The following is a 23,188-nucleotide window of genomic DNA, read 5'->3' on the forward strand; positions in this document are numbered from 1 at the left end:
TCTCTAAAACTTGGATTTGGTCAAAAGGCAGAACCCAAGGACCTAGTAGACCACATGTGGCCTCCAGGTCGCAGGTTCCCCACCCGAACCCACACAGTTTTTCCTGTGGTGTGGCCCCTGTGCATGCTACATGGCCTTTTGGAGCCACAGGTGAGAGGTGGGTGGCAGATAGATAGCAAATGTGGATGAGCAGCCCTGAAGAGCGTTCAGCAAGCCCTCACACCATAGTTGGCAGTCCTCCCTGAACATCCTTCCTAAACTGCTACTGTCCTGCTGTGTAATACCAGATAAACCGGGTCACCTCTCTGGGCTTCATCTTCTGTAAGGAAAATAATAATGCTAGAATTACTTGCACTAACAAGGATGTAATGAGGTAATGTTTGAAAGCACTATCCTAATGTTAGGTATTATTTGTTATTAAAAATCCACTGCTGCAGGTATCTAGCAGACCTACCACAGTGTTTGGCGTTTAGTGAGCACTCAAAAAATGTGTATGGAATTGTTTGGTCGGGGCCAGGAAGGGTGGGTGGGGAGAAACTTGTTTTTAATTGTGGATTATTTATTTATTTGTCCCCCCCTCCCTCATTATTGAATTGAAAAGTAAGCCCCTTGGATTCACTAGGTTGGAAGAATTGGGGGGAGGGGAGAGAGAATCGTCATTACCCTGGAAAATCCATTTATTTGAGCAAAAGTTCGAAGTCAGGGGCTTATTTTCAGTCACTATGACTTGATTCTCCTGGTCTTTTCCTTGTTTGTAGTTTTTTTAAACTGGTGAACGGGGGGGGGGGGGGCTTTATGTGCAAAGTAATTTCTTTAATAAACGTTAATAAACCAGAAGACCAATCATAATAACGACACACTGATACAATCCCACTTCTTTCTCCAATCCAAACCACCCCTAACTCCCAAACCTACTAAAAACTACCACCATCCCCTCCAAACTCCAAATCCCGAAAGCCTCCGGGTGTCTCTTCACCGTCTCCTGCTCAACCTCCCTCCCGTTTCTTTAGCTCAACCTCTTTCCCTTCGCCTCTCCCTTTCTGGGACATGTAGTCTCTCTGGGCGCAGGCATGCGGAGAGGCAGAAGTGACCGTTGTCCAGATCGGGACTCCAAATCCCAGCAGGCCGCGCGCCATCGATCAGCTTCCCCCCGCCCCCCACTCCGCCTCTCGTTCTTCTCCCGCTCTCCCTTGGCTCAGCTCCGCTTCCCCTCCCCTCCGGGGCCCGGCACTGCCCAGCTCGTGCCTTCCTGTTAGCCGGAGCTGGGTGAAGTTCACTCGGATCAGCTGATCCGAACTGACAACAAGAGGGAAGGAGGAAAAAAGAAGGCGGAGGAGGAAGCGGGAGGTCAGGATCGGGGAAGGGGGAGATGGAGATGGAGATGGAGATGGAGCTGGATCAGCCGGTGCCTTAGGGAGCAGCCCCCACCCTTTCCCACGCACCCCCGGGACCCCTCCCCGCGCCCCTCCCCCACGCCGCCGCCCGCCGCCGCTGCCTCTTGCCGAAGGGCTCCGAGCCGTTCTATGGTGGGGTCCCCGGGTGTGACGAGTACTGGGGGCCCAGGCCGCCGCTGGGGCTTGGGGGGGTCGGGCCAGGGAGCGAGGCCGCGGCGGGTGGGGGTGGGGTGGACGGTGATGTTGGGTAAACAATGGATCGGGCTGAGGGCTCAGCGGGGGGGGGGGGATTTTGGGGGAGCCTTCTTTGTTCCTAGGCGCCGCTCCTGCCCCTCTTGGGGCACGGGAGGGGGGGTTCGTGGCTGCTGCTGCTGCCTGGAAGGAAAGAGGGAGGGAGGGAAGGAGAGGAGGGGAGCCGGTTGTTTGCTCGGGGTCAAGGGGGAGGAGGGTGGGGAGTAAGTTTTTTTTGTTGGTGGGTTATTTATTTATTTGTTCCCCCTCCCCACTAGTTAGAGTTTGATGGAGGAGTGATGGTAGTTATGGTTTGTTCCCCTCCCCCGTTCGGTACCCCAACTCCCACTCCTGCCCTCCCCAGCCCTGACCCTGGCAGAGGTTGGGGTGGTCAGCCTGGTGTGAGACTCCACAGTGAGTGCCTTGCCCTGCTTTGTTTATCACAAAATAGGGAAAATGATTGATTGATGGATTGTTGATAGGGGTGGAGTGAGTGTGCGTTTTGGTTGGAAAACTGTGTTTCAAACTTAGTCGGTGGGGTGGGGCCAGGCCTGGGAGAGTTTCTTAGGAATGCAACTGTTAGGGGAAGTGTAAAAAAAAAAAATCCCACTTTCTTTTGCTTTTTGTTTTTTATTTTATTTTGAAGTGGAATGTGGGTCCCGAGTTCATGACAGGCAGTGGGATGAGCCTATCTTTGGGGGAAACTAAGCAGTGCTTATTGGAAAGATTCTCTTGCTCCTTTTGGAAAGTTAAGGGAAGGGATGAAAGGAAGTACAGCAGTTGTTTTGTGTTTTGTTTTTAAATGTTAAATGGTGACCCTTGGTTTTGTCTTTTATTAGACATCTGTCTGGAGTTGAAATGGAAACAATCCAGTTACAAGTGTAACCAGAGCTACCCAGGCCTTTGGTTGCAGTTGGATTTGGAGTTTAGTTTTTCTTCTAGATTTTTTTTCCCTTTTGTTTTTATGGTTCAGAAATATACATACACACACACATATAATACATATATAAATATGGTAGTGGTGGTGCTTTCTCTTTTCTTTCTTTTGGTAACATCGCAAAGGTACAGGACTATTTGGCCATTTATTTAAATTTTGAATTCAAGTGTAGATAAGTAGATAATATTTTACTGGAAAAGAAGTCAGGAAAGATTCCCTGGACCCTGGTTTTGTCTCTCAGTTGCCTTTAAAATCAACAAACACTTATTGTGGCTACTATGTATTAGGCACTGGACCTACAGATGAGTTTAGCAATAGTTTGAAAGGTGTAATTTCTAGAATTGATACAGCCCTACTTGAGCCTTTTTGGTTGAGCATGTGTGCAAAAGTGAGATTCTCTCTGAAGAGGGACATGACATTTAATCAGTCTTATTTTAAAAGTTTACTTCTGTTTTTACATGTGTGAAATCTTCTTCCTTTATTCTAGGCATCCCATGAAATACTGACTTGAGGTTGGATTATCTTGAAATCCACCTAACCACTGTCTTACATCACTAAAACCACAGGACAGAGGCCTAGCAGAAGAATACACCTTGGTTGACAAATCAGGCCTATCTGACAAAGAATACCTTTTAAAAATTGAGTTTTGATAACTTTTTCATCTGCACTTTATGGATAATGAGATCAAGCCAAATCAATATTTCTGCTGATACTAAAGTCCTGGATGAAGAAGGTTTGAAAATACAACCATTTGTGAATGAAAAAAATCATAATTTTAATTTTATTTTTTTGAGGTAAGACACAAATCTTTTAGGTCTACAGAATCCTGTGGAATTTCTGTGTAGTCATCAGTGGGAAAGTCCACTGTAGTCTGCTTTTGGGAAGCAGTTAGTAAGCATTGTATGGTGTGTGTGTCTCCTTTCTAAGCTCATTATGAGTGCCCAGGCTTCCCCAGCAGAGAAGGGACTGAACCCTGGACTGATGTGCCAGGAAAGCTATGCTTGCAGTGGGACAGATGAAGCTGTCTTTGAGTGTGATGAGTGCTGCAGCTTACAGTGTCCTCGCTGTGAAGAGGAGCTGCATCGGCAGGAGAGGCTCCGGAACCATGAGCGACTTAGGCTCAAGCCTGGCCATGTCCCTTATTGTGACCCCTGTAAGGGCCCTAATGGGCACTCCCCTGGCGTTAGGCAGAGGGCAGCAGTGAGGTGCCAGACCTGCAAAATCAATTTGTGCCTGGAGTGTCAGAAGAGGACTCATTCTGGGGGTAGCAAGAGAAGACATCCAGTTACCATCTACCATGTCAGTAAGGCACAGGAGCAGCTGGAAGGAGAAGGCATGGATGAGGAAACTAAGAGGAAGAAGATGACAGAGAAGGTTGTGAGTTTCCTCCTAGTGGATGAAACTGAAGAAATTCAGGTAAGTCTCTGCTTATAGCTGGATTAATTTTTTAGTGCAGATAGCTGAATCTTGAGATGTGGGACAGTGGTTCTCCGCAAGTCTAGACCTTTCCAAGAGGTGAAAAAGTTCAGGTTGCCCCAAGATTACAAGAGGATTTTAAATTGTTTTCTGATTGATAACATTTTGGTAAGTACATGAATAAATGGCACTGTGTGTGTATAGTTGTGGTGCAGAGAAGGCAGACTAACAGAGCATCCCATGGTAATATTAGGAAATAAAACTTAGAAATGCTATCTGCATTTTTGAGTGATCTTAAAGGCTTTGCTCAGGAAAGCATCTACAGATTGTGACACCCATATTTCATGTACAGTAGAGTTATTTGTAATGTCATGCATTGTAATTGTAATGGAAAAGCATCTGGGATCATTGAAACTTGATTAATAGGAAATGCTTTATGAGATGGTGGAGTGATGACATTGCATTCACTTGCTGTGATCAGGACTATTCCTTCCAGATGAAAAAAAATCTCATCATAATCCAGAAATTTTTTTCTTTAACAAGCTTGTTGAAGTTATATCATAGTCTATACTGTATCTTGTTTTGTGTTTTTGATGTATGACAATCCACACAGATTTCACACTTAACTTCCTTCTTCCACCCTCTTATCTCTGGAGGAGCCAATAAAATTATGAAGTGATCTGTATTCCATTTTGCCTCTAATGTGCAGTGCCTTGATGGGAGGGGAGGGAACAGCTTGGATATGTATGATTCCTGTTAATTTCTTTATCGATTTCATTTTACTATCTCTCTGGAATGCAGCCACAGGTCTAGTTGCTATGTCATGCTTTCAAAATGAGAGGATGAACTGAGCTGAACCAATACCTCTGTCATTTATGCATGATGTGTTAGCACCAAGTTTAGGGGCAGCAAGAAAGGGACTTTCTTGGAGTATTAAATCAGGACTAGAATAAGCTTCTTTTAAGGGGGAATTTCTTCCTAAAACATCTTAGACCCAGAACAAACTTTAAAGAAGTTACTCACTTTAGTCATGTGCCTTCTGATAGGCCTAAATAGTCCACACAGATTATTGTTCATTCTTCTTTAGGGGATTTTTAGGGATGTAAAATGTAAAGTGTTCTCACATTGGCAGTCAGTATTTCCTTGGGACACATTAGTATATATTTTTTAGTAAAAAAAAAAAAGGACTGGATTTACTCCTCAACTAGACTACAAGCCTCCTTGAGGGTAGGGATGGCTTAAACTCCAACCCAGATAGGACTTTATTATGTAAAGCTAGTCACATTTTAGGTATTAAATAATGTTATCAAAGACTCCAGTGCATCTAGTGCAATCCCTATCTGAGCAGATACTGCCTTTACACTGTCTCCAAACTCAAATTCAGCAGTTCAGTAAATGTTTCAGTGCCTGCTCTATGCTAAGCACTAGGGCTAAAGAGCTGAAAGGAACTCATAGTTTACTGCATATAGTGTATTCAGAGTTAAGTGAATACTAGGGATCTTGAGGAGAGGGAGAAAACTGCTACTGGCAAGGGACAGTAACAGAAAGTACTTGTAGAAGGTATCACTAGAACATTCATGGGAAATGATCCCGAGAGATGAGGGGAGTTCATTGGAGGTATTGAGCATTCTTGAATGATTAGAAAAAGCTGTTGTTTACTAAAGCTTTGTATGTTGAAACGTACGTCACTTAATATTCTTCCTGTACAGATATATCTGTAAATATCTTGGTCCTTTCCATTTTTTTTTTAAACTAAGTCAGGGTGTTTGTCTTTTCTGCTTGCTAATATTGATCTCACTCTACTGATAGTGTTATCCTCTCAAAGCCTCATGACTTAGTTATTTCCTAAGATCTATTAGTTATGATTTAGATGTTAGTTGATTCGTATCAGAAAATGTCACAATAGTTATAGAAACAGTTCTGTTTTAGAAAAAAACCCTTTGTTTTGCCTTCAGTCATTTTTTAATTGAATAGATAACGTGGTAATGAATTTGATAGACAGACTGAATATTGGTCTTAGAAGCTTACCCTGTTATGTTTAAGAGTAATAGCCTACTCCTGTGCTCCCAAGGAGTGTGTTTTACTGGTAGAAACGCAAAAGTACTCTGCTACTGATTAGAGACTTTGATCAAGTCACTTAATTTCCCTGGATCTTAGTTTCTTCATCTTTAATAAGAGGGGGTTGGATTAGATGACCTCGAAGATCAGCTCTAAAATTCTAAGTCATTCTTGGTTTCTCATATGAAAAAAGTTATTCATTGGGTTCAGGAGTAGCCCCTGAACCATGCCTTAGATCAAGGGTTCTTAATCTGGGGTTCATGAATTTAGTATCTTGTTAACAAAATTTCAGTCTAATTGGTTTCCTTATTTCAGGCTTTTTAGGAACATTATTCTGAGAAGGCTTCAACAGACTTTCAAAGGGGTTCATGACTATATTGTTACATATACTAAAGAAAGACTTAATTGTTTAAAGTTCTGAATTCAGACACCAAAGAAAGTTAAACCAGCACTTTAACTAATTTTTCATTATCTGATAAATATAGCCCTGATAGGAAAAATCTGAAATATATCCCTATGTTTGTTTGAAAATAGAGATCAACCAGTGTACAGTTTTCTTCTCTTCTCTCAGTCCCTCCAGAGATACTGAGGTGGTGAAATTACTGAAATCAGCATTCTCAGCATTTGGCCATATGCTAAGACTTAGTCTGATAAAGTGATTATTTCTAGAACTATTTTCTAGTTTTTTCCACCACTTTTCTAGACACTATCAGAACTTGAGGAAACCACAGTATCTAGTTAGTCTACTACTTTTGTTTCCAGAAAAGTAACTGACCTCTTTCAGACAGAGGCGGCATCTGAGATTCTACTAATCAGGGGACTAGGAGAGAGAATGAAGGGAGTGCTTACAAATATTTACTCTCCTTAGATTGTTCTTGCAGATAAGTTCAAACCACTTTCATTCCAACAAAATTTTTGATCCACCTGCCCCCAAAATAGACCATTTAAAAAATTCCTCCCCCCAAAATTGATATTTAATATTTTTTCTTTTTTTTATAATAAACTTTGTTTTAACATCAGTTAGTTTCCAGAACACCACTCTCTCCTCCTTCACTGTTATTGGTCTATCCCTTATAAGAAAGGAAAATATTTTAAGCATATAAAACAATTAAGCCTGACAACCTGTGCTTCATTCAGTGCCTGTTTTTTGTCACCTCTTTTAAGTGGAAAGATTACTGTGTACTGCCTTTTCTGGATCCAGAAACATCCTCTGAATGTTTTCTGATCATGTCAATAGTCTGAATTCAGCTGCTTTTTCATGCAGATTGTATTTAATATTATTGTAATCATGTCTGTTGTTCACTTGGTTTTTCATTTTTTGCTCAGCTTCTCTTGCTATGTCTTCCAGGTTTCTCTTGTGTTCCTTATATTTGAAAGGTGTTCTTTGTCCATCTCTGTAACCCCATCTGGCATTTGTCTCGCTGCCATTTCATCTTTCTCTTTGCTTCCCTTTACAGATTTCCTGTAACCATATTCATCCTGAGAGATGTGTAAGGGAGCAGTGAATTGACAAGATAATTTACCAGTTTTCATTTGTTTGTTTATTTATCTGCTGACTGACATCCTTTCTACATCATTAGGAGAGCCAAAGAAGTTTTCATGCCAGAAGTCTCCTGTTCCTAGGTTAGGTACTATCAGTTGCTGCTGAACATGCAGGATGATAAAAAAGCATAGCCTTATTTGACCTAAGAATAGTTAATAGAAGGCTAAGGAAAGTAGACACTGGAGAAGACACTTTCCTTGACCCAGGAATAGTTCATTGATGACCTTTGAGTTGAAGAGCCTTTTGATAACTGGAGCCTAAAAATGGAATGTACCTTATTTCCTCCAGTTAAGCTAGTGATGGTTCTAGTCTCCCTAAGACTGCTCCTTTAAGGGGACCCATCATATGCTTGGCTGCTTCACTTGTTTACAGTCCCAGAATAGTGCAACTCAGAATGCTAGGGCTTCACTCTCCTCCTTTCCACTTCTCCACCCTCATTGGTTAAACCAAGTTTGGATGTTGTGGGATGGAAGAATGAAAAGTGGCAGTATATATTTTCCTATTGCATGGGGAATCCCTTACCACAAACCGACTGTTACAGGTTTGCCACATTCTTTTGCTCAGTCTGTTTTAGTGCCATCAACCCTACATTCCTTGGCTTTTCACATTACCAAGGGAGTAAATTCAGCTCAATTTCTAGTATGGGGAAGCACTTTGGAACTCCAGCTATTTCCATCCAGGCCAAAAGCACTGCAGGCCAAAGAAGTATTAAACAGGTGGAGTTTGCCACCTTGATTATAGCATAAAGGTCATTTTGGATGATGTGTAAAATGCTTTGGGGAAGGATCGAATCATGACTTATACATACTTACTACTTTTTTCCTGTTTGCTGTTTATGACATGGCTATTCATTTAAGTTAGATTAACAGAGATCTTCCATGCATCATTTTGAGTCTCCCCAAATCATCCTTTATTTCTAGTCTTCTATCTTATCTGCTGCCTGTAAATATCTTCACATTTCTCCCATCCTTATAAAACCTCTGTTTGGCATCCTCCCTCCCCCCAGTTCCTTCAAGCTATTGGCATATATCTTTCTTCCCTGTTCCTTGGCAGAGAAAATTATTAAGCCACAGATACACTCTTTATTACTTGTTTGGATTTTGTTTGATGAAGAGAGAGTCTTAGAGGACTAATATAAAAAATATTTAATATATATCACACATATAATATATAACATGTTTGCTTGCTCAACTTGATTCAGTTCTTTCTGGTCAATCATCCCTTTGAAATGTTGATCTGTGGATGTGTTACTTTCATTTCCACACATTTCACTTCCCCATCTCTACCCAGAAGGCATTCCTTGGTATCAAAGAATAAAATCAAGGGTTGGGGAAGCAATTTTGGGAAAACTAGTCAACAAGTCTGACAGTACTGCATTTGCCTTGTTCTACAAACATGGACCAATTTTAAAAAAAAGTCATTGTTGAGAATAGATTGAGCATTTGTAGCCTCATGTCGGAAAAGAATATACATAGTCATAGGGAACAAGCAATAGATAGCATGTTAGACTTGGAGTTAGGATGAAGTGAGCACAAATGCTACCTCAGATACTGGAGGGCAGTGAATAGAGCCCTGAAACTGAAGTCAGGAAGACCTATCTGTGTGACCCTGGCTAAGTCACTTAACATTTCTCAGTCTCATCTTCCTCATTTGTAAAATGAGGATGGTAATAGCACATAACTTCTCTGGGTTGTCCTGCGGATCAGATCAAAGATAGAAAGTGGAAAGTGCTTTGAAACCTTAAAGTACTATCTAAATGCTGACTCTTAGAACCATTGTTATTAATCATCTACAGTAGAGATGCTAGGAATATAGATGAATATGTTGGAGTCACTTATGTAGAGATGATAGTTGAACCCACAGATGCTGATGAAGTTACCAAAAAAGAGTACAGAGAGAAAGGAAGACCCAGATCAGAATCTTGGTAGTAAACCTAGTGAGGGGTTGTTTTATTATGGTAATAGTTTATTATGAAGGATGATCTGGCAAAGGAAACTTAGACTATTAGATAGGTTATAAGAGAAAGCAGTATTAGTAAAAAGCCAGAGAGGAACAATTCAAATACTACAGAGAGGTCAAGAAGAATGAAGACTGAGAAAAGACCACTGGATTTGGCAATGAAGAAATCATTGGTAACTCAGTACTGAAGGAGTCAGTACAGTGGATTACACAGCACAGGCTTAATGCAGAATAAGATTGGAAGGAGAAAGATGGAAGCAGAAACAAAATTGGATGTTAGGGGCAGCAAAGCAGAGAAAGATCTGTAGATAGTAGGATGCTGAAAACAATGGCATAGTCCCCATTGGAAACTTATCATTTGTCTAGCTGGTTCCTATCGAAGAACCACCAAAAAAAATCTTTCCAGTTCTTCACTGCTACATTCTTGGACTGTGTTGGTCTTTATTCATTATTTGTTTTTTTAAAAATTTTTTTGTGAAACAGTGGACCTGATAAATACACACACACACGGATATAGTGTAGAGCATTTTGGGTTCTGTCCCCTTCATCCTAATGGTTTCCCTGTGGAAAAAAAGACTGAGTGAAAGCCCCTTTTAGTTATCTAAGGAGTGGACAGAGCCTATGATTACAAAGAAACGTTAGATTGAATATGAATCCAACAATCAGAAAGACATTTAAACCCCCTCTTATTTTTATTTTATTTTTTTTATTATTATTTTATTATTATTTTTTAATGTTTAACAATCACTGCCATTCAATTGAGATTTTATCCCCCCCACACCTACCCCCCACTACCCCCCTCCCTCCCCACGACTGCATACAATTCTGTATAGGTTCTACATATACTTTCCTATTGAGTATATTTTCACTATAGTCATGCTATGTAGTCAGACTAAAATAAATGAAAGAAATCATATAACAAATCAAAACATGATACACAAACACATACATATACACAAACATGATCTGCTACATTTTGTGAATGACTTCCATATTTCTTTCTCTGAGTGTGGAAGGCATTTTGCCTTGAGAACCACCTTTGGGATTTTTTTTTTTTTTATAAGAAGTTTTTGCATTATTACAAAATTCCAAGTCTACCAGAAAAAACTCTCGCACACTGTGGTCATTGCTGTGCACAAAGTTCTCCTGGTTCTGCTCCTTTCACTCAGCATCAGGTCATATAAGTCCTTCCAGGCCTCTCTGAAGTCTTCTTGTTCATCATTTCTTATGGCACAGTAGTACTCCATTACATTCATATACCATAATTTATTCAGCCATTCCCCAATTGATGGACATCCCCCTGATTTCCAGTTTTTGGCCACCACAAAAAGAGCTGCTATAAATATTTTTGTACATGTGGGACCCTTTCCCATTTTTATGATCTCTTGGGGATACAGTCCTAGTAGCGATATTGCTGGGTCAAAGGGTATGCACATTTTTGTAGCCCTTTGGGCATAGTTCCAAATTGCTCTCCAGAATGGTTGGATGCGCTCGCAGCTCCACCAACAATGAATTAGTGTTCCAACTCTCCCACATCCTCTCCAGCATTTATCATTTTCTTGTTCTGTCATGTTTGCCAATCTTATAGGTGTGATGTGGTACCTCAGAGTTGTTTTGATTTGCATCTCTCTAATCAATAGTGATTTAGAGCATTTTTTCATATGATTATAGATATCTTTAATTTCTTTCTCTGAAAATTGCCTGTTCATATCCTTTGACCATTTATCAATTGGGGAATGACTTGTATGATTATACATATGAGTCAGTTCTCTATATATTCTAGAAATGAGGCCTTTATCCCCAAGCTTAGTTGTAAAAATTCTTTCCCAATTTACTATATCCCTCCGGATTTTGGTTGCATTGGGTTTGGTTGTGCAAAAACTTCTCAGTTAAACCCCCTCTTATATGTCTTCAATCTGTGCTCAGTAATACTTGAAATGTCTTAGACTTTGTCATTTAGGTATTAGTGCCAGAATTATTAGGACAGGATTTTCATCAGCTTCCTTAGGTAGCCTCTCTGTATAGGGTCCATTTAAAAGTTGACATATGTAGTATAGGAGCTCCTCTGACCCAGCTTCTCAGTGGGCCACCTTGCTGTTCCTTCTAGTTTGTTTTGCTCAACTTGATTAACTTCTTTCTAGTCAATCACTCTTTTGAAAATGTTGATCTTCTGAATTTGTATAAGGGATTAATGTGACTAGGAAAAGGGGATTCTGTGGGTGTTATGTCTATAATAGATGCTTTGAGCCATAAAATACTGTAACAGATGGGTGTTTATTAAGTTGGCCCTGAATGTTTTCCGTGTAGATGGGTCTACTTGCCGTGCTACCATTGACTTTGACCTGGAGGCTCTTTTGAGAACTTGGCTTCCAGTACTGAACTTTCTGGGCAATTTATTTTAGCCTTAGAAACTTCTTATAAAATTACTGAAGCCTAGGTTAGAAATCCTAACTGATTTTGTCTTGATATATCTAAGGTAGGAGAAAATTAGATAAGGAGTCCTAACAGGAGGAGTTGAAATAAGGACATGTTAAGTCTTAGCTGAGGAAAAATGAAAAGCACTTTGGGGGAAAAAATTAGAGAGTGCAGAGGGAATGAACCTAAAGCAGGAAAATATGTTTCCATGGGGATTAGGAAGAATGTCTTGATTTATTTTATTTTATTTTTTTACGCCTCCTCCTTCAGTGACTTTTGAGTACTGATTAAAGTTTGTTTGGCTATTTTGTACTGCCACTTGAATGGAGCTCCACAGATATATGTATATTAGCTCATTTTTCATCACTCAATCTTCAGCTTGTCTTGACTTCACTAGAGGATGATTCTGCTGTCTGGTTATTGCTGGAGAGAGAGAGAGAGAGAGAGAGAGAGAGAGAGAGAGAGAGAGAGAGAGAGAGAGAGAGAGAGTGTGTGTGTGTGTGTGTGTGTGTGTGTGTGTGTGTGTGTGTGTGTGTGTGTGTGTGTGTGTGTGTGTGTGTGTGTGTATTTCCTTCTCCATAGGGTTGGACTACAGTCATCAGCTTCTCAAGGAATCTGATTCCAGACACAAAAGAACTGAGAACTTAACACTGGCATATAAGGAAACCTCAACTCCATTGGCCTATTGCATTATAATCTACTTTTAATTGACTTTACAGAACTGTTGTGTATCAGAGATTTAGGTCCAGAAGAGGTGTGGAGGTAATCTAGTCCAGCCTCTTTGTTTTACAGATTAGGAACTGAGGCCCAGAGAGTTTAAATCATTTGCTGCAATCATACAGGTAATTAAGCTGCAGAGCTGAGATTGAGAATCAGGTTCTTTTTTAAAAAAATTTTATTTATTTTCCATGTTCTACAATCTCTATCATATAACTTGAGAATCAGGTTCTTAAAGAAAATCTAGAATATAAAAAGAATAACTGCTTTATTACTGAATCGTCTGAGAAATAGTGGGCAATATGGTCTTATTTTTCGGTGTAGGTGAGTAGCTTGCCTCAGGTTATGAGTGTGGGAGCAAGATATGAGATTCTCAAACCAGAGCCTCTGCCCCTCTTCTTCCTTCTTCTGTCTTATTAGTCATTTCATGTCTACATTGTCATTTTCCTTCTTGAAGAAAATAAAGGTCCTGATCCAACCAACTCTTATCAATATTTGGATTATCTGCAATAGAATTTTAATCTTAGGTTAGCTTTTGTCCATTTGATATGTACCTTAAAGGTATAAATTAATTGGAACGTTGATTTAAACAAAATACTTGGCAAGGTAAATCTGCCACTGCTTTGGGGGAAAAATTTTTACATTCCAGAGCCAGACATAAAGGATTTTATCTGCTCATTTGAATTATCCATGACACTGTTCTCCATTATTATTACAGATAATTGAATTGATTTCATAATGTAGCCTTAGAGAGATCTGAAAATCTTAACCAGGCAGTTTTATCATTTCACTAGTTAAGAACCTTTTGTCAGTTACATAGGGTCTGATCATGTGCTTAAGAAACTTCAGTGGCTTTCCCTAGCCTCTAGAATAAAATACAAACTTATCTGGTATTTAAAGCCCTTCGAAGCCTCTCTCCAACCTGTCTTTCTAGACTTATTTCACATTACTCCCCCTCATACACTCTGTTCCAGCCAAACTGGCCTGCTGCTTGTTCCCTGTACACGACTTTCCGCCTCCTATCTCTGTGCCTTTCTGCCTCCTATCTCTGTGCCTTTTTAAGACTGTCTCTCAAACGTCAGATGCTTCTCCTTCTTACCTCCTTTTCTTTGAGTCCTTAGTTCCAGCTTAGCTAAGCTCAAGTCCTTACTTCCTACATACAGTATGCCTTTCTTGATCCCATTGTCCCCCCCAACAAAAAAATTACTTTGTATTAATTTATATTTACTTATCTGTTTATGTGTTGTTTTCTTCCCCTTCGCGCCACCCCTCCCCCCCAGTATATTTTAATGTTCTTGAGGCAAGAATTGTTTTGTTTTTTAATTTGTATTCTCAATGTCTGGTACGTGTAGGTGCTTATTATACTTGTTAAATTGAATTAAGTATCTGGGTTGAAGTGTCATTTAAAGGTAAAAAGACCAGGTAATGATAATGTTCCCTTGGTTTTCTATGGCACCTTTCTTTTGAAAAGCATAAAACTGATTTTGCTTGATATTACCCTAATGGTATTTGAAAGCAGGAAAAAGAATAGGGGTTATCTCCTTTTTAACTGATAGAGAATTTGAGATAACAGGGAATTAAAATAAGTTGCATAGGTCACATGATCTTTGGAGTTAAGAAAAAACCCTAAGTATCCTGACTTCAAGCCTGATAGTCTTAACATTAACTATCTAAAGCCTGTGCTAGATTTTCTTGTTTACAATTGGGAAAAGCATGGAGGGTCTATGGCCTTCCAAAACTGTAGGCTAGATAACTGTCTATAAAGTTTTTTAGAAGAGATTTGTGAGAATATTATATCTATTTTATTATTTACCTCTGGGAGGTTCCCAGCTAGTCCTGAAGTTGAACCTTACCTTGAAAAACTCATTCTTCATATATAAATGGAGAATGGAATAGGGTGAGTTAGGTGTGGTCGAAGAAACTGAATCACCATTCTAAAAATAAAGTCCTTCAAAGACACTGCCCTGTGGTTCATCTCATCAAGATGCTTAGTTCTTTCCTACCAGAGGAAGAGAAATATTGTGAGTAGTATATGAGAGAATGTGGCCAGTAGTAATTAAATGAAATATTGGAAGGGAATTCCTATCCTCTCAAATAATGGAATGTTTTGGGGAATATTAGAGTGGAAGAAAGTGAACTTTCGCCCCTTGGATAAACATGTTTGATGTACTTCTTGTGTTTCTCTTTAGTCCACAGGTCTTGAGAAAACAATTGGCTGAGAAATGTTTGTGTTTACCTGTGAAAATGTGTATATAAGTGTGTGTGTATGTGTGTGTGTGTGTATGTATGTGTGTATGCACTGCCCACTCTACCCCAATCACATGCATACAATTACAATTTTAAATATTGCATTGGGAAAATATATTTGAGATAAGAGGGACTTCTTTATAGTAAGAATTATTAAAGGAGTTTCATTTCAGTAATATTTTGGCCTTTCAAACAAGAATGCCTTTTCATCTCTTTGACATGATTTAGGTGAAGCTTTGCCTAAAAGCAAGATGAAGAATTTAGATAATCTAAAGTACTTTTAACCCTCTGATTAAAACTCAAGAATTTTTCTTCCTTCCTTCTTTCTCTCCTTCCCTCCCTCCTTCCCTCCTGCAATAAAAGTGCAGGTAGAGGAGAAGTGGGAGACTTGCCCCATTTTTCATGTTTGTTTCTGTCTCCTAGAATTTTTCATGCTAGGGCAGATGCAACACAAATATAATGCAGATGACTTTGATCAGGTTAGCATAGTGTATAGGGAAAGAATCCTAAATTAAATCTAAAAGACCTTTGCTGCTTGCTACTTGTGTGATTTTGATAAGTCACTTAAACTTTCTGGGCCTCAGTTTTATTATCTGTTATATGAGTGAAATGAACTAGACCCTTAAGGTGCTTTCTGTCTCTAAATTCTGTGATCCTAAGTCATGTTCAGGTGTGGAGGGGCAAGCACATAGTTAATCAGTTGAAGTTCTCAGATCCAAGGGGAACAGGCAGGGCCAATATCCAGACATGACAGCAGGCTGCAGAAGCTGCGAAGAGAACATCCAGAGGTCTGCCAGGGTGAGAGAACAAATAGGGAGTCAGATTAGGTAGCAGGAATTAGGAACTAGGATAAGGAGACTGGTGAGCTAAGAAGTCAGGGGAACAGGGTTAGAACTAGAGTCTGCAAACAAGTGTAACAAAGGTATTTGTATCAGAGCTGGGGATATTGAAAACCTATATGTGGACACACACACACATACATACACACATTCACGCATGCAGAAAGTGTTTCTTGACAAGAGCAGGAACTGGTTTAATTCTGCATCTGGAGGTTAAGGTAAATGGAAGCTGCTGTGACTGTATGGTCAGAAAGGGGTGGAATAAAAGACAGTCTCAGCTTTGGAATTTTGCTGTCTTATTCCACGATAAGGCATTGGAAGTCTTTCTAAAGGAACTTCAATTCCCTTAGCCTATGATAATGAAATGAAACCCACAATGCAGCATGATGTAGTGGATAGTGTTGATCTTGGTGTTAGGAAGACCTGGATTCAAATCACATCTTGGACACTTAGTAGCTGTGTGATCCTGGACAAGTCATTTATTAACCTTTCTGAGTCTCAATTCTTCATCTCTAAAATGTAGGGGTTGGTCCCTTCCAGCTCTAACTCTATGGTCCTGTGATGCTCATGGTGGTTGTGACCCCACATACAAAACAGACTGCTTCTCTCCTGGTTAACTGACTTGAAATTTTCTCTCTGAACTGGTGTTTGAGAATGTTGAATTTTATCCACTTAACACTAGGTTTGGGCTTAGAGAACCTGAGTTTATATCCTTATTTCTCACTAGCTTGGTTACTGTGGACAGATCACTTCATCTCTCTGGGCATCAGTTTCTTGATTTATAAAATTTCAATCAAAATCTGTTCAGTAAACCTTTAAGTGCCTACTCTGTGTCAGTAACTAAGTTCTGGGGATACAAATAAGAAAAAAAAAAGAACAGCTCCTGCTCTCAAGCTGCTTACAATCTGATGGGGGAACACAACACAAAAAAGGAAGCTGAAAAGGGGGTGAGGGACTTGAGTGACTGGCGTGGGGGCATGTTATTCCCTGGATTTGAAGTCAAACAGAGCAGCTGATAGAAAATGATAGTACCCAGAAGGTTGTGATCCTTCTATTAAAGAAGGCTTTGAGAGGAGTTTAGTACTTTACCCTCCAGTCTTCCATTCAGAAGGGAAAGGTGAGTTGAAGAAGTGTAGAGTATCAGAACCTCAGTCACTGTTGGTAGTGATAGATTTCAGGTGATCCTAGGGGTGGAGGGGGGATAAGAGGATTGGATTAGATAATCTATAGGGACCCTTCCAACTCTAAGTCTTTGGTCTTACTCCTAGATCTGGTTGTGGTGGTTGTTGTTTAGTTATTTTTAGTCCTGTCCGACCCTTTATGACCCGTTTTGGTATTTTCTTGGCAAAGATATTATAGTGGTTTGCCACTTCCTTCTCCAGCTCATTTTACAGATGAGGAAACTGAAGCAAACAGGGTTAAGTCCTTTGCCTAGGGTCACACAGCTAGTAACTGTCTGAGGCTGTATTTGAACTTGGGTTTCCCTGACTCTAGGCTTAGTGCTTTATGCATTGCATCACCTAGCTGCTACCTCTGACCTGGTAAGAATGGAAAAATATTAACTGAGTATTACGGAAACTAGGACTGGATAGAAAGACTGGGAGTCATCTCCATAGAGGTGGTGCTGTAGTGTCTTCTGGCTGGCCTCTCTGGGTTCAGAACCTTTCATTTCTTACTGTAGTTTCAAGTTCACAAGAAAGTAAAACAGTTCAAGCACTGGTGAAAGTTATTGGAATCCATCTTCAGGAGACACTGAAACGAATCCGCTAAAACTTTACTCCTCAACGTAAGAAGGGGGAGAAATATAGAAATAATCATGAATTGACTCAGAGGTTGGAGATTGGATCAAACTGTGGATAGCCGTTATCCTTGGTAATAGGCTTGACTTCTCATAGCATTGTGATTGTTCTGGTGAAAGACGCTGGCTGTTTTGTTTTTTTTTTTTCACTGCCTCAAGGACAAACTTCTGTACTTCTAGGTCTATGGTGATTATAATTAATGTGAATTAGCTGCTTCCATGGAGAACCTGAAGAAAGATTTTGTGGAGAGTGACTGAAGTAAAAACTATAATGACTGAATTACTCAGTTCAGGATATTGCCTTGATGTTTTCTCCTAGTACAGTTCAAATCAGCTCCTTCCCCAACCCTTAAATTTTTCTCAGACACCCTATCCCCCAAAAAAAAGGCTGTACAGGGGCACGCTTCACTTTCCTCATTTGTAAAATGGTGACAACGATAGTAGTACCTAGCTCAAAATGAGATAACTCTTAAAAAGCACTATCTAAATGTAGCTGATTACTATCATCAGGACAAGTAAAGAAGAAGGCCCTTGGAAAGGCTTCACGTGGGGGGTTCTTATAATGTCTGTTTTGCCAGTTTTTGTCTGCAGGTTAATAGCTAGATATTTCTCCGAACACGAACTTTCTCTAAATTCTCAGCACTGGCAAGGTGGTGGTCAGGGACAGTTGTATTAAGTAAACCTGTGGAAGGGCTAGAAGCAGTTGAGATAAAGAAATTCAGAAGTCTGAGTCTGACTGGAGATGGGAGCCCAGTTAGAGATGATGGATAGTGATGGGATAGAGTGCTGCTTTTCCTTTCCCATGTTTCCTCACTTCATTGTACTGTGATGGTAAAGAATGACCATCCAGAGCAGGCAGTATTGAACTAACATGCTTGTAAAAGAAGATGGCAGTGTGGTATAGTGTTAAAGAAGTCTGGACTTGGAGACAGAAGACCCTGCGTAAAGACCTGGATCTGTTACCTAATAGCTGAACAAGTAATTTAACCTGTATGTGCACCTACTTTGTTTAAAAATGGTAGATATTTGCACATCTAGCCCATGGATTGTCATGTAAGGAGAAAATTTCTAACAGCTTTCCAAAAGTGAAAAGTGGTGCCTGAGGAGGGAGTGGGCTATTCCTCATAAGGAATGGCCTTCAAGAGGTAGGCTGACAAGAACTTTTTATTTTTTTAAATTGATTTATTTGTTTTCAGTTTTCAACAATTACTTCTATAAGTTTTGAACATCCCACATCCTTCCCCAATATGGCATGAAGTCTTATGTGGGTTCTACACATACACATAATCTTATTAAACACATTTTCATATTAGTCATGTTGCATGGAAGAATTAAAATGAATGGGAGAAACCATGAGAAAAACCAAAACAAAACATAACAAAAGAGAGGATAATCAGTTTCATTCTTCATTCGACTCCATAATTCTTTCTCTGGATGTGGATGGCATTTTGCATCATGCATCCTTTGGAAATGTTTTAGGTCCTTGCATTGCTGTGAAGGGCAAAGTCTATCAGAAACAGTCCTCGAACACTGTGGTTGTTGCTGTGTACAATGTTCTCCTGGTTCTTCTCATTTCACTCAGCATCAGTTCATATAAAGTCATTCCAGGCCTCTCTGAACTCCTTCTGTTCATCATTTCTTATAGCACTATAGTATTCCATTACATTCATATACCCCAACTTGTTCAGCTATTCTCCAGTTGATGGGCATCCCCTTAATTTCTTGGCCACCAAAGAGCTGCTGTAAATATTTTTGTCCATCTAGGTCCTTTTCCCATTTTTATGATCTCTTTGAGATATAATCCTAGAAGGGGTATTGCTGGGTTGAAGGGGACAAGAACTTTTTAAACTTACAAATTCTTTATATGCTAACTATACATATAACTATATGCTGCTGTTATGATTAGCTGCATGACCTTGAGCAAATTACTTCTCCGAGTGTCAGTTTCCTAATCTGTAAAATGGGCATGATATTTCTAGTGATATATTCTAGTCCTCAAGAGTTGGGAGGATTAAATGAGACCATATATATGCACTATGTAGATATAAATAGTTATTAGTTAAGTTAATGAGTATGGAATTGTCTTTCTCTTAAAAGTGATGCGAAGTAAGACCACTGAAATGCAGTCAGAGCAAATAAAACTTCCCTCCATCCCTAAAGGAACTCTTATCTTTTTAAAAAAATATTTTATTGTTCTATTTTTCCCCCTATATCACTGTCACTACCCAGTAGACCCTTCTAGCCCCACAGTAGAATTCTTCTTTGTAACAAATAAATATACCTGAACAAAACAGATCAACATATTAGCCATATCTGAAAATATATGCCTAATTCCATACCACCAACTCTGCCTAACCTGGCAGACTTAAGCATTCTGGAATCTTCCAGTGTTGTGTTCTCCTTTAATGTGGCCATCATGTATGTTATTCTCCTTACTCATTCTTCTTACTCCACCCTTTATCAGTTATACGTCTTTCCAAGTTTTTCTTAATTTGTCATTTCTTAAGTTGCAAATACAGCACAAGCATATAGCAAAATTTTTAAAGCTATCCAAAATGGATGGCTGTCTGTTTTATTTCCAGTTCTTTGATGTTGCAAAAAGTACTGCTTATAAATATTTTTCATATGTATATGAGATCTTTTTTTTCCTCCTATCTTTTAATTCCTTACAATTTATACCTGGTAGATGGTATCATTGGTTCAAAGTAGATAGGTATATTTCAGTGACTTTTTAAAAAAATCATAATTCCAAGTTGCTTCCTAGAACAGTTAGATCATTTCACAGCTACAGCAGTGCATTAGTATATCTGTCTTATCACATCCTTTCCAACATTTATCATTTAATTCTTTCATCCTCTTTGCCAGTTAGATGAAACCTCCAACTTGCTTTAATTTGCGTTTTTATTATTAGTGATTTGCAGAATTATTTCCAGTGATGATAGCATGTATCTTTTTTTTAACTTGATTTTTCATAGCCTTTAGACATGTATGCTTTTGATGACTTATCTTATCTTTTCTCCACCTTTCTCAGACCTAGTCAAAGAACCAGTCCTACCATCCAGGACTATTTCTCTTCTTCGGCTTAAGGATAAAAGGCCAGATCTCGATGAATTTATTGATTGTATATTTTGTTTTGACACATCAACTGCTTCACAATAAAACTCCCTTTAGTACCTTTTGATTTAAAAAAAAAAAATCAAGCAAAGCAGTCTAGCTGTCACTACTGATAGCACATGTCCTTATAAACTTCTTACAGTTTACCACTAACAAAAAGAAGGAAGTTTTCTTTTAATCTGTGTTATCTGGACTAGTCAGTTGGCCATTATATTTGACCTGAATTACATCATCTTTTGCCTTATGGTCACTCGTATTATCCTTAGGCAAGTATACGTATTGCTTTCTTTTCAGTTCACATGCATCTTTCCCAATTTTCCTCATTCCTTATATTTATCATTCTTTATATCACAGTGATATTTCATGGCATTAATATGCCATCATTTGTTCACCTATTCCTAGATGGATGAACTCCTGTTATGTTGGCAGTTTTTTCCTACACCAAAAAGTGCTGATATCAATATTTTGGTGTTATGTGGGACCTTTCTATCATTGACTTTGTGTGTGTGTGTGGGGGGGGGGGCGGCGACGGTATATGCCTAATAGTGTTATCACTGGGTCTAAGGATGTGAATAGTTTAGTAACTTTTCTTGCATAACTCTAAATTGTTTTCCAGAATGGTTGGACCAATTGAGAATTAGTGTACTTGTCTTCCCACAACCCCTCCAGGACTAGCTAGTCTCATTTTTTACTGTCTTGCCCATTTAAGTGTGAAGTGATGTTTCTAAGTCGTTTTAATTTGCATTTCTCTTCTAAGTGATTTGGAGTGTTTTTATATGGTTTTAATTTGCATTAAAAAGAGACAAGTTTTTATAAGAATGATGGTAAAAGATAAATTAGGACCACGACATTGTATATGAAATACCTTGCATTTGTATAGAGCTTTTAACTTTTCAGAATTCTTTACCATTATTTTTTTTCATGTAATCTTAGTCCTACTTGCAGTCCTATTTGCAATTCTAGGTAGAAAAGATGGTTTTGGTTATGTTTAGGAGCATAGGATCATAGACCTATAACTGGAAGGAACTTAAGAGATCATTTTAAAAATGAAAAAACTGAGACCCAGGAAGGTTAAGAGACTTGCCCAAGGTGATACATGTAGTAGTAGTCAGCAGAGGTAGGATTTGAACTTGGGTCCTCAGATTCCAGAGCCAGTGTTTTTCACTCTGTCCTATGCTGCTTCCACTATTTACCATATACCTCTATCAGCTCTATTCCTAATGCTGTGTAGGTATAGCAGTATGGTGCACTGTCCAGAAGGTTTGGAAGCTTCTGTGGGAAGTGGGGTGAGGAATCTATTAGGAAGGAGTAAAAGCACTACCTTCTTTCAAGAGGGGGGGTCTGATTGAGGTTAGAGAAAAAATTTGGGGTAGATCGACTTATCTCAGCTGAACGATTTTTTCCATCTGTTCCAACAGTATGTGAATAGGAGCAGTGGAGCTGGATGGTGGAAATAATCTGGCATGGGGTTTATCAAGGCTTGAGGGGTGATGGGCCAGAGAGTCAAGAGCAGAATATGTCATGGAATTGAATTGGTTAATGACAAGGTCCAGACTGGGAAGGGAGGAAGGTGAAGTCAGAACAGTGGTAAATTGCCTGAGAAAGTACTGAGATGTGGAGGGAGTGTAGGTAACAAAGAGGAAGGAGAAGGAGACAACGACAGTGACGTAGTAGTTCAGGGGAAGGGTAAGTCATAAGGGGGATGGAATGATTGATTAAGACATAGGGAGAGATGGAGTGATTATGATCAAGTAGAAGAACGGCAGTGTTTTTTAATCGTAGAAATGTGGATGATGGCAGTACTAACACTTTGTGTGGCTGAGGTGTTGTAGATGGTCATGGACCTTAATGGGATTTGAGGAGATTGATGCATTGGGATGTTAGGGTGTTTGATGGAAAATCTGCTTGCATATTGAAGCCCCTTAGTATTAAGGGCAAGAAGACAGTAAACCTGATATAGATCAGGAAGGAGGAGGAATAAACAATAAATAACATCATTGATAGACAACCGTGACCATTATCTGCTTCTCAAGATCTTCTGTAATCTGGGGCTATATTGGATTATTGATTTTTATTTAGGTTCTCATAGCACATATATACATATATTTATTATCTTTTCAAATCTTACAGTTTTACCTATCATGTTTCATGCATTGCTTATCACATATCAAACTTTGTATAACGTCAAAAATATATATTATAAATGCAGCAATACCAAATTAACCTTGGATATTAAACACAACATAACTTAGCATTCTAAAAATACTTCAGTACTATAGGCAAAGCTAGCCTTCATATTTTCCCTTTTTTTTGCCCCATCATTATACATAGGCATTGTAGGTATTTGCAGTTGGTATGTGCCTGCCTTCTCCTTTGTCTGTGTCTTCTACTTTGTGTATAGCAGAGCACCTAATGCGCTGATATACACAAATATACAGTTTATGTATATAACAATGTCAACAATAGTAACATAATTTTCCAAGCTTTAACACAGTGCTAACTAAAAGATCCCAGATGCTG

General features: G+C 39.3%; 1 protein-coding gene and 1 long non-coding RNA gene across 5 annotated transcripts in view; one reads left to right on the forward strand and one right to left on the reverse strand.

The window, feature by feature from the left end:
• Positions 1-1,199: 1,199 nt before the first annotated feature.
• The window catches only part of ZFYVE1 (zinc finger FYVE-type containing 1), a 61,090-nt gene continuing 39,101 nt past the window's right edge, over positions 1,200-23,188 (forward strand). Inside the window, exons 1-2 of one of the 3 annotated variants that reach the window (XM_072629208.1) lie at positions 1,200-1,526; positions 3,050-3,978. In XM_072629208.1, the coding sequence (XP_072485309.1) occupies positions 3,496-3,978 (483 nt within the window). In that variant the 5' untranslated portion in view covers positions 1,200-1,526; positions 3,050-3,495. The remainder of the gene's footprint in view (positions 1,527-3,049; positions 3,979-23,188) is intronic. The other 2 variants (XM_072629206.1, XM_072629207.1) reach the window with 2 other exon arrangements.
• The window catches only part of LOC140517727 (uncharacterized), a 30,411-nt gene continuing 20,145 nt past the window's right edge, over positions 12,923-23,188 (reverse strand). The window contains exons 3-5 of one of the 2 annotated variants that reach the window (XR_011971737.1): positions 16,846-16,940; positions 14,524-14,669; positions 12,923-13,174 (exon numbers count right to left, since the gene is read on the reverse strand). This is a non-coding gene — a long non-coding RNA (uncharacterized lncRNA). The remainder of the gene's footprint in view (positions 13,175-14,523; positions 14,670-16,845; positions 16,941-23,188) is intronic. The other variant, XR_011971736.1, reaches the window with a different exon arrangement.

This window comes from Notamacropus eugenii, chromosome 1 (assembly GCF_028372415.1).
Source record: "Notamacropus eugenii isolate mMacEug1 chromosome 1, mMacEug1.pri_v2, whole genome shotgun sequence".
NCBI lineage: Eukaryota > Metazoa > Chordata > Mammalia > Diprotodontia > Macropodidae > Notamacropus > Notamacropus eugenii.